This window comes from Elgaria multicarinata, chromosome 5, assembly GCF_023053635.1.
Source record: "Elgaria multicarinata webbii isolate HBS135686 ecotype San Diego chromosome 5, rElgMul1.1.pri, whole genome shotgun sequence".
NCBI lineage: Eukaryota > Metazoa > Chordata > Lepidosauria > Squamata > Anguidae > Elgaria > Elgaria multicarinata.
The window spans coordinates 50,110,360-50,135,013 of NC_086175.1; the positions used below are offsets into that span (position 1 = coordinate 50,110,360).

At 43.1% G+C, this 24,654-nt stretch overlaps 1 protein-coding gene across 1 annotated transcript; it reads right to left on the reverse strand.

The window, feature by feature from the left end:
• Positions 1-1,536: 1,536 nt before the first annotated feature.
• On the reverse strand, positions 1,537-23,150 carry LOC134399596 (arylsulfatase H-like). The gene is made up of 10 exons (XM_063127679.1): positions 23,020-23,150; positions 20,575-20,715; positions 19,514-19,635; positions 18,246-18,368; positions 14,009-14,432; positions 10,994-11,130; positions 8,642-8,776; positions 5,665-5,827; positions 3,909-4,030; positions 1,537-1,907 (listed from the first exon to the last, which is right to left on the reverse strand). Exons 1-10 carry the CDS (start codon positions 23,046-23,048, stop codon positions 1,537-1,539), a joined length of 1,767 nt encoding a protein of 588 aa, XP_062983749.1. The 5' UTR covers positions 23,049-23,150.
• Between the last annotated feature and the right edge of the window lie 1,504 nt (positions 23,151-24,654).

The window sequence follows — 24,654 nt, forward strand, 5'->3', positions numbered from 1 at the left end:
AAAAAGATCATTTTTTTTAAATCTGGCACAGTGTTCAGTACAAAATATACACTCACATCCCAGATATGATGTGTGCATACTTTAAATTTGGGGCATTTATTTAAAATGTTCACAGGGTGCATTATCTCAAACCAATTGTCTCAACCAAGAACGGTCATGCATATAATTGAATGGGTCTTATTACACTGCTAAATCAGGTATGTCACAGATTAAAGAAGCTTGTAAATCAGGCGTGGATTATCTGTTTCAACACTTAGATTGATTGACTGATGTAGGAAAAAAAAACCATTCAACCCAAGGCTCAGTGGGGTTCCGTTTAATCTCTTCTTCACATCAGGAAGCTGGCCATTTATTTCAGGTGCCTAGCAACTCAATTTAGATACCAGCTAAGCTGGTATGTACAGAATGAAGCTGCTTTAGTTCCATCATCCTCAATGAAAATTAGCTAGTTTAAATCCAAGTACTCGGATTTAGAGATGCTGAAGATTGGTCTGTTTACAAGGTCAGAGATGAAGCTTGTAGCTGTAGCCTAGTATACCGTTATGAGCACTTAAGTCTCATTGCATATATAACTGTGCTCGTGCATTTCAATAATTGGACTGGGTCTCATGGCTAGGATTCAGAATCCACTACCGAAAGCAGAATAACTATTTTCCTTATTTATTTATTTATTTATTTATTTATTTATTTATTTTATTACATTGTATCCCGCCCTATATCACTAGGATAGAATTGTTTGCCCAAAGAAATATGGAAAATCAAACTGCATCCAGAGTATACCAGATTTAGAACTCTGTTGCATAAACTACATCCAAATTTAGCTGTTTGAAAGGGTTTGGGCATTTGCATGCTGAATTGCCCGAACAGCATTGTTTCCTAAATTTGGTAGCCAAATGTGTAAAACACAATGTTGCAAAATGTGGTGACCTACATTCCCTTCAAGGTGATGTGGTCTAGGATTTGTTGAGCTAACAGCCCTGTCCCCCATGACACATTTTGGGCTTGGTTATGTGTCATCAGGAGCATGAAAAATGTAGCCTTCATTGGTCCCTGTCAGTTGTGAGGCCCATTGGGACCAGTGTAGGTAGAAGCACTTACTCAGGTCTTGATTGGGAGTAGCTCCTTAGCCAGAAAACATTTGTGCTTATGTATGATGCTCACACACCAAGCAGAGAGGTATTCATCACTCCACCCCTTGGGATCTTCATTGAGGCAGTTCTGAATTTCTTGAGAGATGTATTTTCACCCAACATGAATGTATTAATTTTAAAACCTCAGAACAAAGCCAGATCCCTCCAATTCAGGCACTTGTCTTCAAATCTCCCAGTTCAAGCATTTGCCTCCTTGAAGATCCATGTTTTGTTAATGCAGTTAAAATACATTGTTAGCACAAACTTGTTTAACCTTCCTCTCTCACCATCAAGGAACATTATGACCCCCCGCCCCACAATTCTGTGTCAAGCGTATGAAGGAGACCTTGTGTTTAAGATGTCAGAAGTGTTTATTACAGGCAAAATGATTCTTTTTACCATTTGTTTAAATGATTATGGGATCACTATTACTTTTGTCATCACACCAACAGAACGGGAATGTTCCACAACATGGCTGCAACCATGGCTTCCATATGATATTGTTCACATCAAGTTGTTCTGGGACAGGAGTGAGTGTCCTACGATGCTGTGCCACTGCTCTTTCAATATGACTTACAACTGTGTTAAAAAGTGGCTCAGATGCCGGTGACAAGGGATTGGCTTCGGAAGGATCATTTGAGAGGTCAAAAAGCAAGGGAGGGTTGTGGTGGGTTACCATTTCTCCAAAGCAATGGCAAAGCCTTTTTTCATAACAGGCTCCGGCCGCATCTGGATCAAATGTTGGAGTCACATAATGGGCCTTCCAGAGAGCACCACCTTAGAGAGAAGAAATGGAAGCAATTTAGTGCTCAGTAGTTCCCCTAAGAGATTCCAGGTTGAAAAGAGCTTTAAATTACCATGGTTCACTTCTGCAACCCTTATTCTCATACTGCTCTGCTACAGGTTAAGAACTGCTAACTGCCTTGACTTCACAAGGCAGATCTAGAATTCATTTTTTCCCTTCACAAATCTCAAAATAGCTCTGGTGAGCAGCAGTCAGCAGGAGGGAGAGGTAGTTATTCTCCATTGGTGCTCTAGCTGACATCCCTGCTGTTTCATTGCCTTCAACCCTATTAAACCAGGGATTGAACTGCCTCCATCAGGAGTGAAAGTCTGGATAGGAGCAATAGTGTCAATGGCCTGGACCATTGTCATATTCCACGGATCAGCCAAGGCTTCAACATTACCACTGACACACAAGGCAGGAAAATCCCTGAGCGCATTCAGGAAATCACTTGGATCTATCAGGTGCCTGGGATGGACTATTCTTATGAGCCCTAGGTAGTGATACCCAGATAAACTAACCAGACAGTGATTTGCCCATGACAACAGTCACACATCACTCCTTCACCTTCAGAGCACCAACTCCACAAGACCAGAATACCAGATTGACAGCGTGCCCTGCTGCATGTGTAGAGGCTAGGTATTAGTTAGGACATGGCAGACATGAAATCCTGAGCCCCTCCTGACTGAGTGACTTCAGCATGAACTTTGATATCTGCAAGAACACATGAAAACTGCAGCAGAAAATAACAGTGTCCGACTGGAGCAACTTCCAAAGGGCCATACTACTTTAGGCTTATGGGGGCAACTAATCTGCATAGTTGGTATATAATTTGGTTAAAAAATTAAACAACAATATTGCCAAACCACATGTGGTACATTTATTCTTAGGATCTAATATGTGAACTGTTAGTTCCATGAATACACGATCTACAAGTTCCTAAGAATGGATAAATTTTGTATACTTTTTAATGTCCACTGTTTTTAACTTTTTTAAACCACTTAGAGAGCTTCAGCTATGGGGCGGTATATAAATGTAATAAATAAATAAATAAGGAGCCCATGCCTTACTGGTCAATATTCAGTTTGCCCCAAAGTCCAAACCTGCACTGTCTCCTACACTATATTGTTATATTTCACAGAACATAGAGGGATGTTGAAACCATTTAGGGGATATATGCTCTACAATTGTGTATGATTTTGTTGAATCATTTTCAGATTCAGGCACTTAGCCATTCTGTTGCTCTGAAATAGCCACTTCTTAGAAAAATAAACATTGCGAAAGGAAGCAATAAAATGCAGGTTTATGCATGGAAAGCTTGAGTACCTTTGCCCTCTAGTGGAACATTTAATACTACACATTCAGTGTCCTGTAGTAGAGGCAAACAAACCAGTGAAAAGTTTTTTTTAAGTTTCTACATGGAAAACCAAGTGATGTGTAAAAACATGTAGACTTTCAGATTAATGCAAATAAAATAAATCTCTTTATCTATACTGTCTTATTATGTTTTAGGAGTCCTACCAAATTTCTTAGTTTTCTTGAATCACAGAGCATTACTGCAGAGAGAACCCTGAATCATACCAGAAAGAAACCTATTTTCTTAAAATAAAAAAGTAAGAGAAACATTTTGCTTCGTAATCATCAAAGAATGGAATCTATACAGCCTAGCCTGTAACCAGTTTTGACTGAGAAGCAACCATGCTGAATGGTTCAGACAAAGAACTAATCTACACCAAGAAAGATATTGCATAGTGCAGGAGCCACACCAAGCAGGATATAGTGGTTTGAAAGTGGTATATGGTATGCATCAATGGGCCCCAACAGTTGTCAGTGCACTTCAATACCGCTATAAAGCAGTAGTGTGGCTCCTGCCTTTTATACTGTATACCACTTTCATTGTGTAATAACCTGCTTGGTGTAGATTCAGCCAAAGCTAAGCATTTTATGTTACTCAAATAAATCAATCTGCCACAGGAAGAACATTTTATACTCACTTTCTTTCTGGTACCAGCGCACAGCATGTAAATACAGCCCACAGTAGTGAAACATGAATTCGTGCTCTGAATGTTGCACTGCTCCCCGTAATAAAGCTATCTGGTTCCTGCCATCGATTACCCTAACATAAAGGGGAGAAAAGAAGTAAAATTCCGATTCCTTTCAATGAGTCTACACACTATGCTAACCCATGATTTTTTTAATCCATGATTAACCAATTGTTTGTTGCCCTATCCAGGGTTTTTCTGGGTAGCTGTGTTCTCCTCACCTGGGATGTAACAGTTTGTTTTTTCAATCCCTGTGTTGTTTTCCTCCTCTATCTGCTCCCTCCCTATATCTCAACTGCCTCTGCAACACCGTAGTACTGGCATGTAGAATTACGTTTTTTCAATCACTTCTTCAGCCTAGCAAAACAATACAAAGTTCTCGGGTTCACACAAAATGACAAACCCATGGTTTAAACAAGCCAGAGTGCACAACCCAACAACAAGCAGTAAGTTCTCTTTCTTGGTTGTTCGTGGTTAACAAACTATGGTTTGTTAGCATGACTGGGCTTGCACATCATGACAACCCAGAATTCAACAACTCATACCACAACTCATATGTGAGAACACAGCCACTGGATATAACTGAGAGGTCCCACATCTGGCATTGTTTCCCTGTTGGTTTCAATGGATGAAGACAATGCATATGTGCAAAGAAAAGCACTGATGGATTGAAATGAACAATTCATCACTATGTGTGTGCATCAAAGGACACCTGGAGGGGATCTACACAGCGTACTGAAGGCGCACGCAAGCGCCTTCAGTGCGACCTGAAAGCGTGTGTGTAGATCCTGCTGGAAGAGGCGGAGGAAGAGGCGGAGGAGGAGGGGTCCTTGCCACCGCCGCCGCCGCCCACCTCCCTGCCGGCCTCCTGATCAGCCCGGAGGATGTGCTGGGGCTGGCCTGGGCAGGGAAGGAGGAGCCTGGTCCGCGGCGGGAGGGGGTCTCGCCCCCCCACCCCCGTGGCTGGGACGAGGCCGGCGGGGAGGTGGGTGGCGGCGGCGGCAAGGATGCGGCCGGATTCCCCAGCTGCCTCCTCCTCTACCTCTTCCTCCGCCTCTTCCAGCAGGATCTACACACACACTTTCGGGTCGCACTGAAGGCGCTTGCGTGTGCCTTCAGTATGCTGTATAGATCCCCTCCTGGATTTTAGGAACTTGAGAATGCTATACAAAAACTGAGGCTATTTTTAGCCTAGCTGGGGAAAAATCATGCCATTTATTTAAAATGGATGTATATTCATGAATTAGTGGGCAAACAAATTTTGAATGAGTTTGACCACAAGGATTCATTTGTGCCTTGCCAAACATTAGTAACCAACTCATTGAGTATGGATACTATGTCTACTCTACACATCCCTTGTTTTCAAGATAGCACATCCTAAATCCTTATAGATCTATAATAGTTAAAATATGAAATGTTTTTGTAAAAATAAAATTTATTTTACAAACATCTGCTTTGCTATGGGGAAGCATATCCGAGTTTTACTGGAACAAATGTTATTCAGAAGTCAAAATATTTCCACTTTCTTTAGGCCAATTGCTGCAGAACATTTGCAACATTATAGATGAAAAGTATTGAAGATGTTTCAAGACTGCAATGTGCTGGGAAGCTAAATTAGTGGCCATGATGATATGGAATACATTTTTGCAAGTTCTTCTTAGCTGAATTCAATTGTCTCTCCATCTCCTTTTAGACCACTATATTACACCTGTCTTGTGGCATTGATGCCCCAGCCAAGTGAGCCACTGTGGGATAAATATCCATTAGACTGATGGGTTCATCAAGGACAGTGTTAGCAGCAACCATTCCTGGCCATCTGACTATTCCAGGCACACGGATTCCTCCTTCCCAGCCTCCCATGCCTTTTCCACCTGCCATGGAAGTGGTAAGAGAAGAGAAAAAACGTGAGTTAAATTAACAATCAGTTCAGTCCCACAGTCCAAACAGTTACTCATTTATTTATGACAGTGATATAGCACTGAACATAATAAAATCCCTCAGCAGTTCACAATCAGATCTGCTTCATTCAAAAGTCTCTGTAGTTTCCAATGTCAATGAAAAAAGACTTCCCCCCCCCAACTTGGTAGAGAGCCACGTGCCCATGTCTAAACTCTTGCCACAAAAAGGCAGTCTGCCCTTTGATAATGGCTTCCTCCATAGGAGTAAAGGGGTAGCATCCAATATTGTCATCCAACCTTTGTTAGTCCCATTGTGCTTGAGGAACACACCACTTCTGAAATGTGGGATCGATCAGTCATCTTTTTGTAAAGTGACTTGTTTCATCATGATAACCAAAAGAACCTGATTGATGACTTGGAGCTGGCAGAACCAGAACCCAAACTCAACAGAACCCCCTCCTCTGTTGCTGACCTATTGTGTATTTTGTATTTTATGGTGTGTGTGTTTTGAAGCCAGGTTGAAACCATCTTTGAAATGAAAGGATGGGACAGAAATAATTTAAATAAATGAATGAATATTGCTTTTAACTGAGTGAAAGGAGATAGTTTTATCTAGTACAAAAGTCTGGGGTGGGGGTAAGCAGGGAGGTTGGTAGAATTAGTATGGATAGGAATGATTTGTGTAATAGTTATTTGTTTGGTGTTAGGCAAATTGTCTTCTGCTTATTTTTCAAATATGCTCATCACCAGTAATGGCAGAGGTGAGCAACTTGTGACTCTCCAAATATTTTGGCCTACAACTCCATCATCCCTCACCTTTGGCTAGGGCTGATGGGAAATGTGGCCCTCCAAATGTTTTGGCCTACAAATTGCCAATGCCTGAGTTATGACAAAAAATTGCAGTGTTTCTCATTATGAGATCTCCATTTAACCCACTTACTTTATCACTCTGAGGGCGAGAGCAGACATTATCTAAAAGATGTAACAAGTAGCAATTGCCTTTTGTTCCTTTCTAATGTAAGTGCAGGGGTCTCAATCTAGAGAGATGCCCCTCATCTGCAATTTATAGTGCCAAGTAGGAATCCATTTGCTTTAATGGATCCCTATTTGGCACTATAAATTGCATGCATGGGGAGAGGGCAATTCCGAATTGGGGCCATAACAGGGTGTGGTGGGTCAAAGCCCCCTGCTTATGCTAGAGTAAAAAAGCAAACAAGGAAGAAGATGTAATTGATTGCTATGTCTTTAAAAGTAATGTCTCATTTGGCCTGAGGTAACAGTTTAACATGTTGAACTTACCATGTGTCCACTACCACAGATAGACATCATTTTTTTTTATATCATCAAGGTCTGACAGAAGAGCGGAAGTGTGTGGGTCTACATGGAAAACATCTTATGAGGTCATTCATAGTCCCCCATAGACCCTCATCTCTTGCTCCAGAGGAACTCCATTACACTGGACTTAGGCAATGAACGTGGATTTAATTCTCAAATTAACTGTAAGATACTCAAATAGAAGGGTATTGCAGAACCCTTAGAGAAGAGGAATCTGTAAATACTCTTCTTTTTTGGAGTCTTCTTTGATGTTCTCAGAGACACCACATCTTTTTTTCACACTGCCCTTTGAGCTTTCATAGTCTGCTGAAACCTAACACATCTTTATCAAGTCCACATATCATTATCCTTTTTTAAACCCCCAGACTTCATAGCCATGCATACGATTTCAAACTCAAAACTAAACACATCCCCAGAATATTAAATACTTTTGGGGAAATAAAAAGCCTATCAAAGCAGAGATATACTATGAATATATATAGAGAAATGATCTTTAAAAGGAGAAAAACACAAGAGTGCAATGTTCCAAAAATATGGGGAAAGCAAAGTTAGCTTGAAAATTAAAAATCAATAAATATGAAGTTGCTAAGTTTCGGAAAATAGCCTCCAGAATAATGCATCTACAGTACACTAATATTATGTATGTATGTATGTATGTATAATTTGTTTGTACCTTTCTTCACAGACACAAAGCAGAGGGCATTCCATAACCAGGGTGCCACTAATGCAAGGCCAGCTGTAAAGTCTTATTTGGCAGGGGCACCCAGAGCAGGGCTCCAAAGAGGATCTCAAGGTTTGGGTACATATATGTGGGAGGAGATGCCCTGGTCTGAAGCCATGAAGGGCCTTAAAGGCCAAATTTAACACTTTGGGCATCTCTCCACAAGAGTTTCATTGTGAGCTCTTGATTGGTCACTCACTGAAGTTTGTGGGTCCTTTACATGATGTCATCAACCTCCAGGGCCTTTCTAATACCTTGTGACCAATACTGTGGCTTTTTTTTTCTTAATGTGGAAAGTCTGGCATTTTGTTTTATCTTGCCATAGAGGACTGGTGTATTTTTGCAATCTTGCTATACCACAGCACCATCTACTGGCTGCACAATGAAACATACAACGACAGAGAACAGAAATCCCCCCAAAAACAACACATGTAAAGGAGCCGATCTTAATCACGCAAAGAATCTGGAAGCAGAAGCCCTGGTAAAGGTATGGATAAAAGTCTGATGTAGAACAGCCCTTTAAACTGGGCCCAGAAATGAGCTGGGACCCAGTGAAAGTAACAAAGTACTGGCTCATATATGTCTGTAATGCCCAGTCCTAGTCAGCAGATTCACAGACATATTCTATGCCAACGTAAGCTTCCAAACTGTTTTCAAAGGCAGCCCCACATATAACACATTGCCATAATCCAAACGGGAAGTTACTGGTTCATGAGTAACAGCTATCTTACCTTTGTATATACCGTTCCATCCACCAAGCTGGACATTTCCTTCTCTAGCCTCCAAAAATCCGCCATGGTCAGATGTAAAGTAAGTGAAGGTGTTGTTCCTCATGCCCTCTTTATCAATAGCAGCAAGAATTTTTCCTACAGTGTTAGAAAAACATAGCCAAACAAAAATTATGGCACTGTGGCAGAAAGGCAGTGTAGTGGTTAGAGTGTTGGACTGGAACTTAGGAGATCCAGGTTCTAGTCTCCACTTGCCCATGAAGCTCACTGGATGACTTTGGGCCAGTCATTGACTCTCGACCTACTCTATCTCACAGTGTTGTTGTTAGAATAAAATGGAGAGAAAGAGGATTATATAAGCCACCTTGGGTTTGCTTGATGATGCAGGATCCGAATGTAAAAATAAATAAATAAATAAATAAATGTATCTGTCATTGGCAGACATTGAAATGATATTGCCATAGTAGAATCTTAAATATACAGCTCTGTTTCTTCTTCCTTTTTCCTGTCACCAGATTATTAGACTATACAACACACATTTTTGAGTCTGTTAAGTGAAATCTTTGATGTTGGAGGCAAGATAGTACAGTAAAACTCTTTGAGGGAACTGGTGAGAACTTCCAGATTTATGAAACTCTGTTCCAAGTATTTTCAAATCAGGTACAAAACTACAGTCGTGTGAAAAAGAAAGTACACCCTCTTGGAATTGTATGATTTTACATATCAGGACATAATAACAATAATCTGTTCCTTATCAGGTCTAAAAATTAGGTAAATACAACCTCAGATGAACAACAACACATGGCATATTACACCGTGTCATGATTTATTTAACAGAAATAAAGCCAAAATGGAGAAGCCATGTGTGAAAAAGTAAGTACACCCTTACTGCTTCCATAGGAATTAAGATGCTAAGTAGCAGACAGGTGCTGCTAACCAAATGCCCATAATTAATTGATCATCAGCAAGTATGACCACCTCTATAAAAGCCAAAGTTTTTTCAGTTTGCTGGTCTGGAGCATTCAGGTGTGTGTTAACACAATGCCAAGGAGGAAAGACATCAGCAATGATCTTAGAGAAGCAATTGCTGCTGCCCATCAATCTGGGAAGGGTTATAAGGCCATTTCTAAACAATTTAAAGTCCATCATTCTACAGTGAGAAAGATGATTCAAAAGTGGAAAACATTCAAGACTGTTGCCAATCTTCCCGGGAGAGGACGTCCCAGCAAAATCACCCCAAGGTCAGACCATGCAGTGCTCAGAGAAATTGCAAAAAACCCAAGAGTTACATCTCAGACTCTATAAGTGTCAGTGAGCATGTTAAATGTTAAAGTTCATGACAGTACAATTAGAAAAAGACTGAACAAGTATGGTTTGTTTGGAAGGGTTGCCAGGAGAAAGCCTCTTCTCTCTAAAAAGAACGTGGCAGCACGGCTTAGGTTTGCAAAATTGCATCTGAACAAACCACAAGACTTCTGGAACAATGTCCTTTGGAGAGACGAGACCAAAGTGGAGATGTTTGGCCATAATGCACAGTGCCACATTTGGCGAAAACCAAGCATGGTGGTGGAGGGGTGATGATTTGGGCTTGTTTTGCAGCCACAGGACCTGGGAACCTTGCAGTCATTGAGTCGATCATGAACTCCTCTGCATACCAAAGTATTCTAGAGTCAAATGTGAGGCCATCTGTCCGACAGCTAAAGCTTGGCCGAAATTGGGTCATGCAACAGGACAATGATCCCAAGCACACCAGCAAATCTACAACAGAATGGCTGAAAAAGAAAAGAATCAAGGTGTTGCAATGGCCCAGTCAAAGTTCAGACCGCAACCCGATTGAAATGCTGTGGCGGGACCTTAAGAGAGCTGTGCATAAACAAATGCCCTCAAACCTCAATGAACTGAAGCAACGTTGTAAAGAAGAGTGGGCCAAAATTCCTCCACAATGATGTGAGAGACTGATAAAGTCATACAGAAAACGATTACTTCACTTTATTGCTGCTAAAGGTGGTTCTACAAGCTATTGAATCATAAGGTGTACTTACTTTTTCACACCTGGCTTCTCCATTTTGGCTTTATTTCTGTTAAATAAATAATGACACGGTGTAATATGTCATGTGCTGTTGTTCATCTGAGGTTGTATTTACCTAATTTTTAGACCTACTAAGGAACAGATGATTGTTATTATGTCCTGATATGTAAAATCATACAGTTCCAAGAGGGTGTACTTTCTTTTTCACATGACTGTAAATACTATCTTCAGTTGAGAAGGTTACACCTTCAGGAAGAAGGAAAGGTCCCCAGGAAGGTTATTTTTCTGTTCCTTCGATAAATATGATAATTAAAAATGCTACTTACCCACCATCCAGTCCATCTCTTCTACATTGTCCCCATATAAACCATGCCTACTTTTCCCACGGAACAGCTTTGTTGTGAAGCAGGGTGTGTGGACATGTAGGAAACTAACAAAGAGGAGGAATGGTCCTTGCTTGTTTCTGAAAAATATGAATTAAAAAAAATTAAAGCCTTTAAGTTTTCGTTTGCTTTTTCCTATAACAGAAACATTCATTAACTAACTCCAGTATCTGAGGCAGTAAGCCTGTGTGCACCATTTGCTGGGGGACATGGGTGTATGTGTGCTGTTGCACCATGTCCTGCTTCGTTGGTCCCTGATCGACAGCTGGTTGGCCACTATGTGAACAGAGTGCTGGACTAGATGGACCTCTGGTCTGATCCAGCATCAGGGCACTTCTTAGGTTCTTAAATGGGATTCATAGCCAGTCAGTTATCGCACATACCAACAAAATATTTGATCCTGTACACCACATTTATTTATTTACATTGAGGATGAAGCTCAATACGCTGTGGGAGATCTGTGATCACATCTCCAATGTCTTTTATTAGACCTCATACCAGCACCATGGGGGTCACAATTTGGATAACGGCAACAACACTGGCCAAGGCAGGTTAACTTTTTTTCCCTATGCTGTTTCTGCGACTGCAATCTCTCCCGCCCTTGGAGCTGCTGTTAGCTGTGGCTCCATCTTCTTCACCACATCCATGGCTAATCATTACACTGATTTCATACTCCAAGAAAGTCAGTGTGGCACACTATGGCTCTCCCCATCCACTTTACCCTCACAAGGAAGGAAAGGCTGAGACAGATAATTGTCCCATAGTCACCCAGTGGGGGTCATGGCTGAATAGGATTTGAACCCATATTTCTCTGGTCCTAGTCCAATAGTTTAAAGATAACATCACACTGGTTCTCAAAAGCATCTTCAGGTGCAGGAGGGATTTCTCTCAGGGAAATGGAATGGGGAAAAGGGGTTAACCCCACTTCCTCAACCTCATTTATTTAATAATATTTCTATATCATTTAATATAATAAAATCCCTAAGTGGGATTTTATTATGGCCACATATGGCTGCCTTAAAAATGATGCCAGGAAATCTGTTTATGAACCCCTCACAATTCCAGCCCTACCATTAGACAGAGTGTGGCAGCTGATATGGAGGGGGGCATAAAGAGGGCAGCAAATTGTTAGTTATTTAATTTGTTGTAGTAATACTGCCAGAGAGGGGGAGAGGCACTTGAGGGATTTTCTGCCTGAAGTGCACCTTGACTTGGGAGAAGGGTCCTTGGCTGCTCCACCTCAGGCAGCAAAACATCTTAGACTGGGGTAGGACTTCCCACCACATCTAATTTGAACCTGATAGAACCAAACAATAATGCACTTAAAGGTGCACTAGCTGATGTACAAATAGACAACCCTCCTCTATAGGTTCAAAACTTATACTAAAAATATTCACACATAAAAAAGGATGACAAGGAGGGAGAAGGGAAGTTATAACCATATGCTTATTCCAAGGGTGGGGATCCTGTGGCCCTCTGGATGTTGTTGGGACCCCCAACTCTCAGCATGCCCAGCTAGCATGGCCAATGGTTGTGGATGGTGGGAGCTATAGTTTAACAATATCTGGGGGGCACAGGTTCCCAATCCCTGGCTTATTCAAATCCATGGCAGCAAAGGGTATGTTAGGCATCTATTGTTAGAGATGGACTAAAATGAAGAGCTCACATTAAGCCACTGCCAACTGCAAATGGGGAAGGGAAAAGTTAGTTTCTATCCTGTTATCAATTTGGCTTCTGTATTTTGCGTAACCTGCAGTTTCTGAAGTGTCTTCAAAGTTAGCCCCACACAGAGCACATTGCAGTACTCTAACTTGGAGATTACCAGAGCATAGACTACTGGAGCCATGTGATCCCTGTCCAAATAGGGGCATAGCTGGGCCACCAGCCGAAGCTGGCAGAAGTCACTCTGTACCATTGAGGCCATTTGAGCCTCAAGTGACAACGATGGCTCCAGGAGAACTCCAAGCTACGAACCTGGTCTTTCAGAGGCAGTGCAACGCCATCCAGAATTGGCTGAACACCATCCATCTGGCGAGTAGTCTCAGTTTATTAGCCCTCATCCAGTCCATAGATACTGCTTTTGCACATCCACAGTCTCACCAGATGAGGATGAAAAGGAGAAATAGAGCTGCATCTCAACAGCATATTGATGACAATGCACTCCAAAGATTCTGATGGCCTCATTCAACAATTTCTTGCAGATATTAAATAGTATGGTAAACACTGGAGATATTAAATAGTATGGGGGACAGTGAAGAATCCATGGGGCTGAATAATATTACTCAAGCCCCACCTTCTGGAGCTAACCACCAAAGTAGGAGCAAAACCACTGAAATGCAGTACCTCTCACTCCCAACTCAGACAAAGCCTTAAGTTCAGTTCATCCTGAACTCTAAATTTATTTATTTTTAAGATTCACATGAACATTCATAAACATTTAGTGCACATTTCTTCCAAATAGATCAATTTTTCTATGCCTGGTTGTGTAATTTACTCACTTTCCCCAAGCTATTTTTCTAACATAATGCATTTTTGGAAAATTATTTTCCCTAATATATGCATGTTGTATTTTTCCCCCATTGGTGAACTCCATTCCAAAAATTGGAGAAATGCAAATTTGGAAGGATAACTGAATTTTGGTTCGCATGCTGGTTCTAAGGTGCAAAATTAGGTAAATTTGCATTTAAATGCAAACTGAACAGGTTTTTTTGCCACATCCCTAAGAATACTGATGGTCACATGGGCACCTCGACTGCAATGTATCAATACTTCAGCAGGGCATGTTTAGAGCTCAAAAAACATCCCTATGACGCTGTGGCAATTTGAGATGTTATACTTGCAAATATGTAGGCCTGCCCCATCCCTAGCACTGACATGATGGAAGTTTCAAAATCAGGCCACTCTTTTCCAAACTTAAAAAGTATAATTACCCTGAAGTTAAATAATTTAATTACTTACCGTTCAATAAAGGAAACAGACTCTTTCAGTATCCTGGAAGCAGCGTTCTCTAGCTTAATGGGTTGTTCAGTAATTACGTGATCCCTCATCATGAAACAGTTCCAATATCTTGAAAATCCGTAATTGGCAAACCAGGAGATAAAAAATAAGATGCCGCTCAAAGTAACAAATACTATTATTTTCCATTTCACAGAGAACAAACCAGTCATCTTCCCCAACAGAAGAGTGAACACCAAAAGGGCAACCATTTGCGTGTAAAACCAATATGTTGCTTGCAATGATGCTCTCAGCTCGCGAATCTTGCCAGCCTGACAGTCATTTACAAGCGTAAAAGGAATGCCATAGAAAAAATCAAAGCCATGGTTTAACGGATGGTAGCAGTGATCGTTGTGAGATTCACAGTTCATACCCTGGTGCCATTTTCCTAAGAAGATAAACATTGATAGTGGAAGTATCAATCAACTTAAAAGTGGTTGTTTAACCTCACAAACCCAGAATCCAGATAACCAGCTAGATACTCATCACATTTATTTAGAAATAAAACACACGCAATTACAAATTTAAACCATCTGGGCATCCCAAAAGCTCTTTAGGAGAGAACTGGCCTGGCCTGTTGCCTAAAAGCCAGCAGGGAAAGAATGAGGTGAGAAGTAAGAGAGTCCCTCAAAGTGGGTGGGTGGGTCGCTCCAGTTTTCCTGGTGGTGACACTTTAAAGCAGCTCTCCAGCCATCTGGCTTTGGAGGCGAAATAAACCACATTTTCACTTGTGTATTATTATTATTATTATTATTATTATTATTATTATTATTATTATTATTATTATTTATTTATTTATATAGCACCATCAATGTACATGGTGCTGTACAGAGTAAAACAGTAAATAGCAAGACTCTGCCGCATAGGCTTACAATCCAATAAAATCATATTAAAACAATAAGGAGGGGAAGAGAATGCAAACAGGCACAGGGTAGGGTAAGCAGGCACAGGGTAGGGTAAAACTAACAGTATAAAGTCTGCACAACATCAAGTTTTAAAAGCTTTAGGAAAAAGAAAAGTTTTTAGTTGAGCTTTAAAAGCTGCGATTGAACTTGTAGTTCTCAAATGTTCTGGAAGAGCGTTCCAGGCGTAAGGGGCAGCAGAAGAAAATGGACGGAGCCGAGCAAGGGAAGTAGAGGCCCTTGGGCAGGCGAGAAACATGGCATCAGAGGAGCGAAGAGCATGAGCGGGGCAAAAGTGTGAGATGAGAGAGGAGAGATAGGAAGGAGCTAGACCGTGAAAAGCTTTGAAGGTTAACAGGAGAAGTTTATATTGGATTCTGAAGTGAATTGGAAGCCAATGAAGAGATTTCAGAAGCGGAGTAACATGGTCAGAGCGGCGAGCCAAGAAGATGATCTTTGCGGCAGAGTGGTGAACAGAAACCAACGGACTGATGTGAGAAGAAGGAAGGCCAGAGAGAAGAAGGTTGCAGTAGTCCAACCGTGAAATAACCAGTGCATGAACAAGCGTCTTGGCAGAAGAGACAGACAAAAATGATCGAATCCTGGCAATATTATACAGGAAAAATCGACAGGATTTAGCTACTGCCTCAATATGAGGAATAAAGGAGAGCGAGGAGTCAAATATAAAGCCAAGGCTACGAGCTTCCTTGACCGGAGTCAGCGTAACATCATTGACAGTAAGAGAGAATGAGAGATGAGGAGAAGGTTTAGGAGGAAAAACGAGCAATTCAGTCTTTGCCATATTGAGTTTCAAAAGACGATGAAGCAGCCAAGCTGAGATATCTGAAAGACATGCCGAGATACGATCGTGAACATCAGGAGAAAGTTCCGGAGATGACAGATATAGTTGTGTATCATCGGCGTACAGATGAGATTGGAGGCCATGAGATTGAATAAGCTTGCCCAAGGGCAACATGTATAAGGAAAACAACAACGGGCCAAGCACTGAGCCTTGCGGAACCCCTACTGAAAGGGGAAAGGAGGAAGACGAGCTGCCATTAGCCAACACGCTGAAAGAGCGACCCGCTAGATAGGAGGCAAACCAGTTATAGACAAAGCCACAAAATCCAAGGTCATGAAGGGAATCTAAGAGAAGATCATGATCAACCGTGTCAAAGGCTGCAGTTAGATCAAGGAGAATAAGAACGGAATAATGGCCTTTAGACTTGGCAGTAAGGAGATCATTGGTGATCTTAGTAAGGGCTGTTTCGGTGGAATGCAGAGGACGGAATCCAGATTGAAGTGGATCCAAAGCAGAGTTACTAGAAAGAAAGTCAAGACATCGAGAGTAGACCGCCCGCTCCAGGATCTTTGAAACAAACGGCAACAAAGAGACAGGTCGGTAGTTAGACAGAGATAGCCTATCAAGAGTAGGTTTCTTAAGAATGGGAGAGACTGTAGCATGTTTAAAAGCAGAAGGAAATGAACCAGAGGACAGAGAAAGATTAATAATATGAAGCAAGGAAGGGAGGATAGCAGGAATAAGATTAATAAAGACACGAGAAGGAATCGGATCACGAGAACAAGTGGAAGGCTTCGAAGAGCGCAGTATTGTAGACAGTTCATCCGCTGAGACCGAAGGAAACGCAGAGAAATTTGCAGGAGGAACTGACAGATGAGGAACAGGAACTGGAAGAGGAGCAGAGCTGGCCAGATCAGAGCGGATAGTTTGGATTTTAGCACTGAAAAAAGAGGCAAAGTTATTAGAAGACAGAGAGGCGGGGAGAGATGGCGGATTAGGCTTCAGAAGAGAATTGAAGGATGCAAAGAGCCGCTGAGGATGCCTAGCATTTGACTGGATCAGCGTTTTTGCAGCATTCCACTATACTATAATGCCACCTAGACATTATGTTGCAGAAATGCAGGAAAGGAAACCCTCTATTGTAGTGCTCAATTCTGCAATGAAACCAAAAGTAGATATAGCCATTTTATAGCTTTGTGTAGAAAAGTTTAGGACTGGGAAAGCATCCTGGTGGGAATCTACACTGGTGTTATTCTAACGTTTTGAATGGGTTACTGTGACGCACAGCGTCACGTGACCCTGGGCCTCCAACGTTGTAAATGAGTTGTACTTACAGGTTCTATTTCTTAGTTCCAGCGTGGCTACAGATTCATGTGCCTCGTTCTACCCTTAATTCTCCTCTCCCTTTCTCAGAGCTGCTGGGTTTGCTCCGCCCACTTCCTGTTCTCCTTCCTTCGCCCCGTTTGCTATCTTATCTGCTACAGCAGATAAATCACACCAGCGTTATACTGTGCAATCACTGACAATTGCATGCAAAGGACTCAGAAGTTTTCCACCTTAGAATCTGCTTTGATTGTGAAGTAGTCCCATGCATCCAGCGTTAATTGTGCTCCTTTTGCAAAAGATTCACCCCAGCCGCTGCTGTGGGCGCAAGAGCAGGATTTTAAACAAATGCTTACATCTGCGTAAGCTTTATAGATAAAGACACCAAAATTGGCACAGTAATTCAAATACCAAATTTGAATCAAATTGGGCCATCGGTTGATTTTTTATGCCTTTTTTTTAAAACATTTCCCCCCTCTTTGCAAAGGAGCTGAGGAGCACTCAAAGGATCGCTGGAGCTCCCTGCAGGAAAATTAACAAGGGTCCAAAGCCCAAAACTCATGACCAGCGGGGCTTAAATGGGGCTGTTGCTAAAACTTTTCAATTTGGTCTCCCATCCAAACTCTGACCAGACCCAGCCCTGCTTAGCTTCAGCAAAGTGGCTGGCTCCTACGCATTCAGGCAATTCCCTGGAACTTGTGTTAAGGTGTTTTGGGAGGTGGATTGTGTGTGCTTATGACTATTACCCTTCCGGCTAGGAATGAGGCAGGCAGTGGGCGGAGCAAACCCAGCAGCTCTCACAGAAGAGGGAGAACAACGGAAACAATTGAACCATGTGCCCTGAAGTTCTGTTGCAGTGAAACATAAGTCACGCTAGTGTGTCCCGTGATACAGAGAAATGATACAGAGAACGATGTTAGAAAGGGACACTAGCAACGTTATAAGACTAGTGTAGATACGGCCCTGGAAAAGGGGTAATTTGAATTTTAGAAGGTATGAGATGGGGGTTGGGAAAAGGCTGGACGAGCCCTGTGAAATATAACTTGTTGCCCTCTTGATTCTGGAAGCTCACCCTGAGATTTAACTTCTTTTTCTGGAGACCCCAAGAAGAATCTGAAACTCTGAAATCTGGCAATGTCAGTGAAAAGTAAAGAAACACAGCCATATACTGTACCTATTAGGCCAGTGGTATAGCCTTGCTGCTGTAATAACTTAGCAAATGTTGTTTCATTTGTGGGTAGCCCTCCTGAGCAACCAATGCGGGAGAAGACACGAGACTCCGTTCTAGATGCCAAGCCTAGGATGTAAAGGAGACACAAATTATCCCCATCTCCATTTTAGCCAACTGTTGCCACTGGTTGCAGTAGAGTACGCACAGCTTGTTTACATTCTGGTGATATATTGATAAAGTGTGAGATTACTGCTTTTGCATTGACCCTAGGAAGCAATACATGCTTGAACTGATAACAAATGACTATTTGGCAATATAAACTGCAATCCCCCCTCCCCACATCATCCAGATCAGGACCACAGCAGGGGATGGGAAAGGTTAAAGCCACCCCCGCCCCCCATTCCCCCATGACAGAATCCTAATCCAAATTGGGAGCCCTGTGTTTCTGCTAGAAAACAGAAAAAACACACATAGCTGCTAGCTATATCTTTAAAGTAATGACTGTTTTGGGTCTAAGCTGTATGCATAGATGACTGGAACCCTGTGCTACTTGATGGCTGACCAAGGGCCTGTTCTACCAACATAGGCATGTGCAGCACATTTCATTATGATGTGCACCCAAGGAATATCATTTATTTATTTATTTATTTTTAAAAGACATTATTTTTATTCATTCATTTATTAAACACTGTAGACACTGATCCCCTGTTCCATGTTCAGCTTGCCTGACCACGGGAGGGCTGTTGCAGGTGGTGGTGGTGGGATGAGGAGACAAGCCCCAACATTGGTGTAGTTTTGTGGTGAAACTGGCTGGAGGAAGATCTTATGAGCTGATATTAGCCTTCAGGGGCTCTCCTCCTGGCCTCTTTGAAATGAGGCTCCTGGTAGAGAGGTTTCTAGCAGAGCAATTCCTTTTTGCTCCTGCTGCCAGGAGCAACAGTGCACTGTTGGGGGTGGAGGCAATGGAGCAGCCATAGGGCCATTTCTGCTCTGTCCAGAACCACCTATGGACCCCTCAATTTGATATTTATTGCTTGAGACATTAAGGTGTGCCTGGGCACATTGGTACACTCCTTGCGCACGCCTATATCTATCAAGGAAAATGGCACCACAACTGTAGCATGGAAGAGGCTTCTATATATATGCTACTTTCAGAGTCTACGTCAGAGATGGTTGTGGCTGAGACTAATCCTTGTTGTCTGTGCACCACTGGCACATCTGCATCTCCTTCTGTACATGTTCATCTATCAGCCCCTAAAGGGGGTGCCCACCTGATCTGATTGGGTATCTGCCAGTCAGAAAAGCTGCCCTGCTGGGGGTACAAAGTGAGGCTGTAGCAATGTGCTGAGTAAGCCTCACTCCTTCCTTTGCCAGCTGATCAATATTAGGAGTCCTAATGGGGGAGAAAGAGTTAAACATTAGTATAATTAGGCAACATTTTCTATCTTATCTGCAGGTTAGTTTGTTGCAGGCAAACTAACACCTGAACTAGGCTAGGTCTCAGCAGGATCCTTCCCACAAGCCCCTTCAGGGGATTTCCGTTCATGAATGTGGAGTCCACCCTGGTTATGGATCCTGCTTAATGCCTCCATCACCTGGCAGAAAGTTGTGATGATAATATAGTCAGACACATCCAACCAACCCACAAGCAACATTGCTACAAGGAGGGCACCCCCCTCCCACAAAGCAGAATTGTTAGTAAAATTCGTTTCCGGCCCCATCATCCAACAGCTATATTCCAAGCATAAGAAGGTGATGACCTCTGCAAGACCAGGATTGGTAGGCAGGGAAGTCAGTGACTGCACTAACAAAGGCTGGGCCAGGAGGACCTAGCCCAGGAGTGGGCCAGAAGAGGGGGAAACCTTCTCCTCCTGTCACGGCTGTAGGTTCCACTCTCAAAGAACCAACTGCCCCCACTAATCAGCTCCCAAGGCAGGGCTGGAGGAACAGTATGACCGGATGACAGCCCAGCTAGACTGCCACCTGGCAGCACTGCAACAGATGTTCCTTATTTCTCCAGCCCCTCGTGCAATGAGTGCAAGAGTAAGTGGGATCTGATAATTTGCTTGGACTGCCATAACTATGTATAGTGTGTGTACTATATTTTTATTACCACAGCTTCCTTTGAAATAATTCACATAAATAAAATAGATCCCATTCTATTTTTTAATTTCTGTGCCACCTTTCTTTCCCGCAAAGAGGACTTTCATTTCAATTCACCCTCCTTCCACTTTCCTTCCATGAGAAGCCTTTGCATTATTTGCAATATATGAGTGTTTTCTCACTTCTTCCTTTTCGGTTTGCTCACACGTGTTTTTAAGGTGACACTTACCTGATGGTATCATTGCCAAAGCATCCTAAATCCCCATACCCAAGATCGTCCGCCATGATCAGCAAAATGTTGGGTCTGGACACATCCAGTCCATACGTTTGGAGAAATAAGGAGGAAACTAGCCAAATAGCTAGCTTGCATCTGCATGAACAGCAGCAAAACCATCTGGATTAGAACTTTCTAAGGCTGGAATATTTACAATCATTTGTGAGAATGGGTAGGTGGGTGAGGTCATCGCCATTAGGGGAAGGGCTGTAGCTCAGTAGTAAAAGACATGCTTTGCATGCAGGTTTAATCCCCAGCATCTCCTGGTAGGGATTGGGAAGGTGCCTGTCTGAAAGCCTGTAGAGTAGGGCTGTGCACGGAAACCCCCCCCGATCCGCTCCACTCCCGATCTGCAAATTGGGCCCGCTCCGCCTCACCTCGATCCGCCTAGGGTCCACTCCGCTCCACTGAGGAGCTCCGGCTCTGAATTGGAGCTCTGCAGCTGTGGGGGGCGGTGCCAGGTAAGGCCCCCCCTTCCTCCTCCCCCTTACCTGTGTCCATCGCGGCCTGTCGCCAGCTTCACTGGAGCCTGCAGCTCAACCAGGAACTGTAGGCCCCGTTTGCAGCCTACACTTCCTGGTTGAGCCGCAGGCTCTAGTGAAGCCGGCGACGAGCCGCAACGGACCTCCCCCTTGCCCCCTTATGAGGCTCTGCCACCGTCGCTGCATGGGCGGCGGCGGCGGCAGGGTCAGGTAAACCCCCTCCCTCCTCCCCCTTACCTGCGTCCATCCGCGGACCCGTGGCTGTTTCAACTATTCTTCCTGTTTGAGTCCTCGGGCTCAGTTGAAGCAGCCGTGGGACTGTGGACGGATGCAGGTAAGACCCCCCTCCCCCTTTCCCCCTTACCTGACTCTCCCACCGTCACCACATGAGCGGCGGTGGCAGCGGCAGGGCCAAGTAAACTCCCCTTACCTTTTTTGCGGAGCTCTGGATCGAGGCAAAGGATCTGCCTTCACCTCGATCTGCTCCATGACACTCAGCTGCTCCCCCGATCCTCTTCGCCTCCGCCTTAAGGGGAGGCGAAGCACCCCAATCCGCTTCTGCTTCTCCAGTCCGAGGAGAAGCGGAGCACAGCCCTACTGGAGAGCACGACTATGCAGTGTAGACAATAACAGAGTTTGCACGACACGAGGCTGGTTAATAAGGCATAGTAGTTTTGATAACAATTCCTGCATGTGCTGATTGCAGGCCAGCTAATTTCCCTAATTACTCTCGCTGGGCGCGGGTTGTCATGACCTCCAAACCTGGTGAGGGTGGCTGGCAGAGGTTATTAACAAACCACCCAGCAACCCTATGACAGATAGGCTGGGTTCACATGATCACAGGGGAAGCAATACACTCTGGGTTGTTTTCCCCAGCCCCTCATGTGCCGCTTGTGCACAGGCATTTGTTTAAATTGCCCATGCCATGGGCTGTCACAGTGCGGAAACCTGGCGCCTGGCTTCTAACCCACTCTACAACCCCTACAAGCTATGGGTTGTGGGGTGGCCTAGAAGCTGCACCCATTGCATGCTGGCTTTAGGTAGTGTGGGTAATTAAGCAAATGGAGGGCACATGCGGGGGAGGGGGGCAATAGAAACAATCCATACTGTATTGTCTCCCCTGCTGATCATGCATACCTGCCTGGCCACTGTGGTTTGCTGTGTAGTTTGTGAACCACCCCATTTTATTCACTCAGAACAGAAGACTGGCAGAAGAACCAGTTTCATTCTGTCTCTCTCACTCTGTGGGAGCTTGGTCTTTTTATCATCCTACCAAGTGGAAAGGATGTAAGTACGGGGTGTGGTACAATGGGCACACGATCAATGCTCCTGGAGCAAGAAGCCCTCTCTTTCTTTGAACTCCATTGGGTGAGCCAGGAGTTGATGAGCTACCATAGAAACCATTACTCTATATACAGAAATGGCCCCTATGCCACCTCAACTCTTCATCCTACAGGAACCCAGCCCACAGATCCACAATCATTTAAAGAGATAGCACCACCAAAACACTACCTCAGAAACTGCTAGGCTCCTCTTCTTTTTCATAAATGGGATGCCATAGAAATCCTATTAATTGTTATTGTTGCTGTAGCAAGTTAAGCACTTGTTATCTCATTGCTGTGTTGAAAAATAGTCTACTTTGCTTGAATAAGCTCACCATATACCATATAGTCACATTTACTACTGAAAAACTGGAGATCAGTGGACAAAGAGAGGTTATTTTAATACTATCTGGATTTGCCTGCACAGAATACATACATATTCCTGAGGCGTTCCTAGAAACGCCTAAGAAAGCCAAGAATTGCTGAGAACATAATTGATAAGTTGTAGTATTAGTGGTTTTTTTTTTTTTTAAAAAAAAAATCATCTTTAAAAATAAACATGAGAAACAAACACTTGCTAAATGATTTTCTCTTACCTGGAGATCCTACTTTTTAGTTTAAGCATCACCAGTCCTCTAGGTGTTAGGAAGTAATACAGCTAGAACAGCCCTTAAGTCTATTTTCTGCACCAACTGCTTGTTTAACAGCTTATCAAGTACTTGGGTGGGTTTAACAATATTGCTGTTAAAAATTGACACGAAGCCCTGAATAGCTGTGTACAAAGTCCATCCTCAGAAAGTTTACAGACCTATAGCAATTGGTTTTGCTTATCCCATTATCTATCAACCTCTATAGCAGTTTAACTTGCTTTTGTACCCAATCACTCCAGCAATTGGTTTTGATGTGCTAATAGTAAGAGGTCTAATAGTTCCTGAAGCAGAATAGTCCAAATTTAGTTATGTTTACTTCCTAATTAATAAACGTATTGTGTTTAACACCATCCCCACAATCTGTTTTCTTAGTTGAGAAATATGTTTCCTGTGTCATGTAACATTGGTCTTTAGGGCACTACAGCCCCCCCCCCCCCCCCGGTTTTGCCATAACACAGGTGTGAAGAACCTCAGGTCCGGTATCCTGGATCCTGTCTTCCTGGGGTCCCCAGACAGCTCTTGGCACCCTTCCCTTTCCCTCAAACACCAATCGTTGGGTGGTTTTCCAGCTTTTCTGCAGTTTCCCCCCATTCTGAAAGGCTGAAATGCTTCTCCTAAGGTTTAGCTAATGCTTGTAAGAGCTTTAAGTTAAATGATGGCGATATTTTGGTTCCCCACACCCCTTTTGCCTTTGCCCATGCCCACTGGCACACAACCCCCAAGAGCTTCTCCAAAATGGAATTCAGCCCTTTGACTTGAAACAGGTTCTGCACCCCTACCATAGCAGATGAACATGGGTATATCGGCCTTCCTACCACCCATTACCACTGCCCAAAACATTATATCTCATCTTTCTTGCTCTTGTACTTTCATTGATTTGAGGTATTATATCCCACCTTTCTATTCAAGGAATTCACAAGGTGGTTTTAACAGCAGCCTACTACACTAAAGTTTGCAGCTGAAGCTTTTCCCTTCAGCTTATCTCCACAATTGGAAAAAAAAACCCTTCACCTGCTACAGGAACAGGAGCAGTAAACAAGATGGCAACCCTAATCTCCTGGACAAACAACAACAACAACAACAATATTTCTTACCCGCCTCTCCATTTTGATCGAGGCGGGGAACAACAGTAAGTATAAAATACAAAAAATACTGATTAAACACATAGTATACATTGTTAAAACTTCTTTTAAAAAACCTAAAATTCCACTGGATAGGCCTGCCGAAAGAAATCAGTTTTTATAGCTTTCTTAAATGCTAAAAGACTGTTAAGTTGACGAATCTCCTCCGGCAGGCCATTCCACAGTCTGGGAGCAGCAGAAGAGAAGGTCCTCTGGGTTATGGTTGTCAGCATAGTCTTTGCTGACTGAAGTAGATTCTTCCCAGAGGACCTGAGTGTGCAGGGCTGATTGTATGGGAGAAGACGATCCCGCAGGTAGCCTGGACCCAAACCATGTAGGGCTTTAAAGGTGATAACCAACACTTTATACTTCACCCAGAAACTAATTGGCAGCCAGTGAAGATTTTAAAACTGATGTAATGTGGTCACCCCTAGGTATACCGGTGACCAGCCTGGCTGCC